Source organism: Ovis canadensis, chromosome 15 (genome assembly GCF_042477335.2).
Source record: "Ovis canadensis isolate MfBH-ARS-UI-01 breed Bighorn chromosome 15, ARS-UI_OviCan_v2, whole genome shotgun sequence".
Lineage (NCBI taxonomy): Eukaryota > Metazoa > Chordata > Mammalia > Artiodactyla > Bovidae > Ovis > Ovis canadensis.
The window spans coordinates 52,709,540-52,718,083 of record NC_091259.1 but is presented as its reverse complement, the minus strand read 5'-3'; the positions used below and the strand labels follow the sequence as shown (position 1 = coordinate 52,718,083).

The following is an 8,544-nucleotide window of genomic DNA, read 5'->3' as shown; positions in this document are numbered from 1 at the left end:
GATTTGATATGATAATATGCCTATGAAGATAATAAGAAGAGGAAATTGAATATCTGGTTTAAATATATCTATTCCATGTCATTAGCCAGGGAGCAGTTTTTTAGTAAAGGTAGGGAATAAATTTTCAGATATCTAATTTTAAGTCGAAGACCTATAGTGAGTTACCTTTAGTGAAATAAGATCAAATTTTAATTACAAAAAACACATCAGTCACATGGAAAAATACTTCATCTTCTGAAAATAGTTTTAAAATGTTATTCATATAATTTTTCCAAAATTGTACCTCCAAAGCTTTAAGCCTGTGCCCATTTTCAAGTGCAGTTTATTTTGTAATGAGTGAGATCATTATACTTTTGCCTGTGTACATTCTGAGAGGGAATGACAAAGCGGAGTCAGAAAGCTTTTGGAGATATTCTTGTGGGAAGCTTATATGATAAGGATGGACTTTATGGATCCATAAATTCTGGCCTATGTTCCTAGTCTCTGGCTCCAGTCACCATATAGAGGTTCCCCAAGGAAGAACATGAGAAGTCCCTGACTGACTTGTGAATTCAGTCAGGTTCAAAGATGACTTCTCTCTGGGAATAAGTAGGGTCTCTAAACTCTTCAAGGACTGACTGGAACAAACTGTTGGAGTGACTTTTTCATTGCTAGGTTTACATCCTACTCAGTAAGCTGGAAGGAACTAGATTGTCTCCCCACTGATTTTGTAACTGTCCCTTGGAGAGGTTTAATTGACCTCCATGTGCTCTTGAAAGAGCCTCTTGATGAAAGTGAAAGAGAGTGAAAAAGTTGGCTTTAAACTCAACATTCAGAAAACTAAGATCATGGCATCTGGTCCCATCACTTCATGACAAATAGATGAGGAAACAGTGCAAACAGTGACAGACTTTATTTTGGGGGGCTCCAAAATCACTGCAGATGGTGACTGCACCACGAAATTAAAAGACGCTTGCTCCTTGGAAGAAAAGCTATGACAAACCTAGACAGGGTATTAAAAAGCAGAGACATTACTGACAAAGCTATGTTTGTTTGTTTTTATTTCCTAGTCAAAGCTATGTTTTTTCCAGTAGTCATGTATGGATGTGAGAGTTGGACCGTAAAGAAAGCTGAGCACCAAAGAACTGTTGCTTTTGAGTTGTGGTGTTAGAGAAGACTCGAGAGTCCCTTGGACTCTCGAGATCAAACTAGTCAATCCTAAAGGAAATCAGTCCTGAATAGTCATTGAAAGAACTCATGCTGAAGCTCTAATACTTTGGCCTCCTGTTGCAAAAAACTGACTCATTGGAAAAGACCCTGATGCTGGGAGAGATTGAAGGCAGGAGGAGAAGGGGATGACGGAGGATGAGATGGTTGGATGGCAACACCGAACAATGGACATGAGTTTGAGCAAGCTCTAGGAGTTGGTGATGGATAGGGAAGCCTGGCTGTTAGGGAAGTGCTGCAGTCCATGGGGTCACAAAGAGTCAGACTCGACTGAGCAACTGAACTGAACACAACTGATATGCTGACAGCAACTGCATTCATTGACCTTTCCTGCCTCTTCTTTCATATTTTAGACACAGATTCTATATATTTGCTAACAGACTCATGGGGATTTGTCACCTCCTTCAGTTATTTATTCTTTCATACAATCAAAGATTATTCTGAACTGTTCTTATATTCCAGAGATAGTCATGGGCTATTGGAAATATATGTGACAAGCATCTATTTGCCCTGAAAGAATTTATCTCATAGCATAAGAGAAAATAAAATTAACAAGTTAGTGATTCAGACTATTTGAAGTCTATGCTGTGGAGAAAGAAAAAGCAGACACGGTAATGGAGCTTAGTATGCCAGGGCACGAAGTGTCAGTGCAGACCTCATTGAGAAGATAACATCTGAGCGAGGATGAGGACATTCACTGCCTGTTTTATATAGTGTTACCTGTGTACATTTGTGCAAGTCTAATCATCCACTAACATGCATATAATTTACTTTGGGGGCTTCTGTTCCAATTGTGGCAGGGTCAGTAATTTGAATCAATCCCATGATGAGCATAACCAAAGCAAAGGATAGGATGTTTAAGATATCTTAAATATCACAGTAGAAGTTACAGGATAAGAAGGAACTGCTTCCCTGGGAACTGAGAACCCAGAGAAGTAAACCTAACACTCACATATGCTTCAGCAGGTGAAGAATTTGACAGGTCAGAAGGAAGTGTTACCAATCCAGGTTTGCATTTAGTGATGTTTTGGGATGGGGGGGAACATACATCAATGCCTAGGAGAACACCAGATGAGAATTATGATTACAACCTCCCGTATATCCTCAGGATGAACAGAAATGCCCAGAGACCAGGTTTTACACAGATCTCTCAGATCTCTGGAGATCTAGAAAGCCCGAAGCCTTGAACTTGGATATAAGTGATCAAGGACAGGTGGTACTTCAGGTTGAATTGAATAAGCAAACAAACAATTTGAGCCTCACTTATTTCTACCAAACATTAAAATACAGTAACCAGCACACATTGAAACGTAATGACCAGCACAAAGGAAACAAGATACCAAACATAGTGTAGGAGCCAGTGGAAATAAACAACAGAAGCAGAACCGTTAAGTGTTAAGACAAGGGAATCGATAGACACAGATTATAGTATTATTTTATTTAAAAAGACAAAAGACTATTTGAAAACATATAATCACAGAACCAAAAGTAATGACTTATTATTATACAAAACAACCACATGGAACACGATAAGCGAAAAAGTCACCAAGCCAGCATATGTACCAGGTGTTTCTCCCTGGTGAGCATAATCCTCACAGGTATTCACAGAGGATCCCAAGAGAGCCTGGCAGAGGAGCCATCTTCCTTGAAAAGCCTCACGATCATAATTAAGACCATTCTATCTGATAATGCTTCCAGATATAGTTTCAGGGTCCCTACATGCACTGTGTCAAGTTATCAGAATCACTCCACTCAGAGAAGCATAAAAACATAATGAATATGTTTCACTTATTCTCCTCCCAGTCCAGATGCATTTTACAGTTAAAGAATCTTTTTAAAAAACAAAAACGAAAAACAAAAAGCATTGTTGCATGTATGGCACGCACAGATGGCATTGAATTTTTCTCAAGATTTATGTGGAAAACAGTATGGAGGTTCCTGAAAAACCTAAAAATAGAAATACAATATGATCTAGTAATTCCACTGCTGGGTATATATCCAAGGAAAACAAAAATACTACTTTGAAAAGATACAGAGACCCCAAGTTCATAGAAGCATTATTTACAATAGCCGATATGGAAGCAACCTAAGTCCTCATGAAAAAATGAAAAAAGAAGATGTGAGATATGTATACACAGTAGAATATTACTCATCCATAAAAAGGAATGAAATTTTGCCACAAGCAGCAATGTAGATGGACATAGAGAATATTGCATTTAGTGAAATAAGTCAAATAGAGAAAGACCTATACTCTATGTTATCACTTACATGTGAAACAAATCAAGTAACAGTATATAGCAAAACAGGAACACACAGTTATAGATAATAAATTAGTGGTTATCAGTGGGGAGAAGGGTGGGAGGAGTGGAGAGATTGGAGTATGGAAAGAGACACAAACTACTATGTATAAAATGAATCAGCAATAAGACTATAATGTACAGGCTTTCTGGTGGCTCAGATGGTAAAGAATCTGCCTGCAGTGCAGAAGATCCAGTTTGATCCCTGGCTCAGGAAGATCCTCTGGAGAAGGGAATGGCTACCCACTCCAGCACTTTTGCCTGGAGAATTTCATGGACAGAGGAGCCTGGTGAGCTACCGTCCATGGGAAGGAAGAGTGGAGAGATAGGCAAATGGAATTAAGAGACACAAACTACTATGTATAAAATGCATAAGCAACAAGAATATATTGTACAGAACAGAGAAATATAGCCATTGTTTTGTAACAATTTTAAGTGGAGTATGAGCTATAAAAATACTGAATGCCTCAAATGAATATAATACTCTAAATCAACTGAAGTCCAATAAATAAATAATTTTAAAAACTGAAAATCCCAAGTCTTCCCCATGACCAATGGGAAAGTGGATGAGATCAAACCCACAATGAGATATTATCTCACATCTGTTAGGGTGGCTGTCAAGAAGATAAGAGATAAGTGTTGCAGGAATATAGAGATAAGGAAATATTTGTACATTGTTGTGGCAATGTAAACCAGTTTAGCCACTATGGACAAAAGTATGGCAGTCTTCAAAAAATCAATAATAGAACTACTATGTAATCCATTAATTCCACCTCTGGTTATATATATCTAAAGGAGAGAAAAACAGGACTTCAGAGAAATACCTACATTCCCACTCTTATTGCAACATTATTCCACGATAGACAAGATATGAAAACAAAGTGCCAGTCAACAGATGAATGGATAGAGAAGTTGTCATAAATCTATATACCACAATGTAATATCATTCAGCCTTGAGAAAGAAGAAAATCCTGCCATTTGTAACAACATGAATACAACTTGAGGGCATTATGCTAAGTGAAATAAGTCAGACAGGAAAAGAATACAACTGTACAGACTATGACTTCCCAGGTGGCACAGTGGTAAAGAATCCACTTGCCAGTATAGTAGATGCAGAAAATGCGAGTCTGATCCCTGGGTGGGGAAGATCCCCTGGAGTAGGAAATGACAACCCTCTCTCATTCTTTTTTTTCTTTTTTTAAAAAAATGTATTTATTTTAACCAGAGGATAATAACTTTACAATCATCTGGTCCCATCACTTCATGGGAAATAGATGAGGAAACAGCGGAAACTGAAAGTGTCAGACTTTATTTTTGGGGGGCTCCAAAATCACTGCAGATGGTGATCGCAGCCATGAAATTAAAAGACGCTTACTCCTTGGAAGGAAAATTATGACCAACCTAGATAGCATATTCAAAAGCAGAGACATTACTTTGCCGACTAAGGTCCGTCTAGTCAAGGCTATGGTTTTTCCAGTGGTCACGTATGGATGAGAGAGTTGGACTGTGAAGAGAGCTGAGCACCGAAGAATTGACGCTTTTGAACTGTGGTGTTGGAGAAGACTCTTGAGAGTCCCTTGGACTGCAAGGAGATCCAACCAGTCCATTCTGAAGGAGATCAGCCCTGGGATTTCTTTGGAAGGAATGATGCTAAAGCTGAAACTCCAGTACTTTGGCCACCTAATGCGAAGAGTTGACTCATTGGAAAAGACTCTGCTGCTGGGAGGGATTGGGGGCAGGAGGAGAAGGGGATGACAGAGGATGAGATGGCTGGATGGCATCACTGACTCGATGGACGTGAGTTTGAGTGAACTCCGGGAGATGGTGATGGACAGGGAGGCCTGGCGTGCTGAGATTCATGAGGTTGCAAAGAGTCGGACACGACTGAGCAACTGAACTGAACTTTACAATATTGTAGTGATTTTTGCCATGCATTGACATGAATCAGCCATGGGTGTACATGTGTCCCCCATCCTGAACCCTCCTCCCATGTTCCTCCCCATACAATTCCTCAGGGGACAACCCACTCTAGTATTCTTGCCTGGAAAATTCCATGGACAGAGGAGCCTGGTGGGCTACAGTCCACGGGGTCACAAACAGCTGGACACAACTGAGCAACTGAATAGGCATGCACTCATACAGACTATGCTATCACTTATATGTGGAATATAAAAAAGCCAAACTGATAAACGCAAAGACTAGACTGCTGATAACCAAAGGCTAGGAAATAGGGTAACTGGAGATATGTTGTTCAAAGATACAAATTAGAATAGGTAGATAGTACTAAGTCCTGCCGAGCTAGTGCACAGTACAATATTGATTGTTAACAATTCTGCATTACAAACTTCAAAGTTGCTAAGACTCTAGATCTTAGGTTTTCTTACCACAGAAAATAAATGATAATTATGTGAGGTGATAGAAGTTTTAGCTATGTTTGGGTAGAAATCATATTGCAATATGTAAATCAACACATTGTATACCTAGAATATTTGGCCTTATATGCCAATTATATTCCAACAAAAATAAATAATAAAAATGCAAAAAGACCTAAAATATTTAAGGGAAGAAATAAGTCTTCATTTATAAATGACCCTAGAAAAAATTTTAAACATTTAACAAAGCAGCAGTATTTAAAAGGTCAATATACAAAAATCAACTGTCCAGTAGGACTAAAAGAGTTAAAAATTAAGTTAAATTAAAATTCAAAATTAGTGTTGTTTACAATATCATCAAATGTTAAGATGTCATTTCTCCCATAAAATGATCTATAGATTCATTGCACAGGCAATAAAAGTGTTAATTTCTTTGTAGAAATTGATAAACATTATAAAATTTAATTGAAAAAGAAATGGACTCAGAGTTATCAAAGTATATTGGAAAAGGAAAATGAATTTGGATGCAAAGTAACAGCTTAGGCTTGATTACCTTGCTCATGTCTACTAGATCAATAACAGTGCTCAAGTCTTAGGACTGATTGTGGCTGTAGGTCAAGTGCATGAAGGACTCGAATCCATATGTCTCCAGAGCAAACTATTGGATCTCTCTAAGGCTCAACATTCTCATTTGTAAATTGAAGTATTTATAATACCAGCATCATGAGATTGCTATGAAAATCAAATGCAAAGCATTGTGGGTTTACACCCAGACTTTCTACAATCAAAGACTAGTCCCACAACTTCCTAGCTGCATGACTTGGGGCATTCTTCTCTGTACATGATTCATTTGTAAAATGAAAGTAGTAAGTACTACTTCATATGATTTTTGTGAGGAACAAACCAGCTAATAAACATAATATGCTTAGAACAGGGTTGGCACATAGAAAGGGCAAGTTATTATTGTTTGCTACAAAAATTAAAGGTGCAAAGGCATCTACAGGTGTTAATAACAGTGACAAATATTGCTGTCGTTGTTGACTTCAAGGCATCTCCCATTTGGTGTACAAATATATAAAAGTGAGAGAAGAAGTATGACTTTAATTGAAACAATCAGTTAAGCTATATTTGGTAGGTCCTAAGTGTGATACTGATAAACAAAAATTTTTATAGGTCACCTGAAATGTCAAGAATGGATCCTAAGAATATATTCTGAACATTGCCTTTCTCAGGGCCTCCTTTACATCTCTGTTCCTCAGACTATAGATGAGGGGGTTCAACATGGGGATCACCACTGTGTAGAACACAGACACTACTCTGTTCTGCTCAGTTGAGTAGCTGGAGTTGGGCATCACATAAACGAAGGTAATCGTTCCATAGTAGAGAGTGACTGCGGTGAGGTGAGAGGTGCAGGTGGAGAAGGCCTTGCGTCTCCCTTCAGTGGAGCGCATCTTCAGGATGGTGCTGAGGATGCAGGTGTAAGAGAGAGCGATGACAGACACTGTGACCACAAGGATGGAGCCAGAAGAGATGGAAGGAATAATTTCAGTAGTGGAGACATCTGAGCAGGAAAGTTTCAACAAAGGGGAGAAGTCACAGAAAAAGTGATCTATCTGATTTGGTCCACAGAATAACAGAGTCAGTAAGCAACTAGCAAATGTCCAAGCATTGACACACCCACCGAGATAGGAACCCCCCACCAAGAGGACACACACTCTGGGGGACATACGGGTGGAGTAGAAAAGGGGCAAGCAGATGGCCACATAGCGGTCATAGGCCATGGCAGCCAGCAGGAAGCAATCAGCCGACCCAAACATGACCATAGAACAGAGCTGGGCTTCACAGCCAGCAACTGGGAGGGCTAGTCTATGTCTAAGAAATCCTATAATCATCATAGGTGTAACAGATGTAGAACAACCAATGTCAACAAAAGCCAAATGGCCAAGGAAAAGGTACATAGGGGAGTGAAGCTGGGAACAACTTACTATTAAAATAATTATGGTGATATTGCCCACTAAAATGATAACATATATGCCTAGAAATAGCACAAAGAAGATGGCACAAAGTGTAGGATCCTCTGTTAACCCCGAAAGGATGAACTCCGTCACGCTGGTGTGGTTTCCGGCTTCCATGTCCTCTGGGAATTGTTCCTGTTGAGGGAAATGTGAATATTCATTTCTGTCATGCACTCATTCTACACACTTTGTTTTCTTTGCTTATTCCACAGACTCATTCACAGTGATTTCCTCTTCTGCGCTGCCTGTAAATATAGTGCTTTACAGGATTTGTGTGTGTGTGTTTCCTCTTTGCATAAAAGAAGGGTTCAACCTCACTTTCCAGGATCTCAATTATGTTCTTTTTTTAAAAAATTAATTATTTTAAAACACCTCTCCAACCTTGACTCCTACAAGGATCTCTCTCAGATCTATAGTTCCAGTTGTTCTTTAGAAGTCTCCAGTTGGAAATCCAATTAATACCTGAAACTCAGCCTCCCAAACCAAACTCATCCTTCTTTGGACTGCTCTTCCTATGTTTTATGTCTGTAGAATGACACCATAATCTACCCAATCTTTCCTTCTGTCTCTCTCTGTACCACATCTAATAAAATCCTATTGATTCTATCTACAATTTCGTTCCCAATTTTATTTACTCATCTCCACAATTTCACT

General features: G+C 38.9%; 1 protein-coding gene across 1 annotated transcript; it reads right to left on the bottom strand.

Annotated features, from left to right (window-relative positions):
• Nucleotides 1-7,074: 7,074 nt before the first annotated feature.
• On the bottom strand, nt 7,075-8,007 carry LOC138420277 (olfactory receptor 5P1-like). The gene has a single exon (XM_069553379.1). It carries the CDS (start codon nt 8,005-8,007, stop codon nt 7,075-7,077), a length of 933 nt encoding a protein of 310 aa, XP_069409480.1.
• Nucleotides 8,008-8,544: the final 537 nt, after the last annotated feature.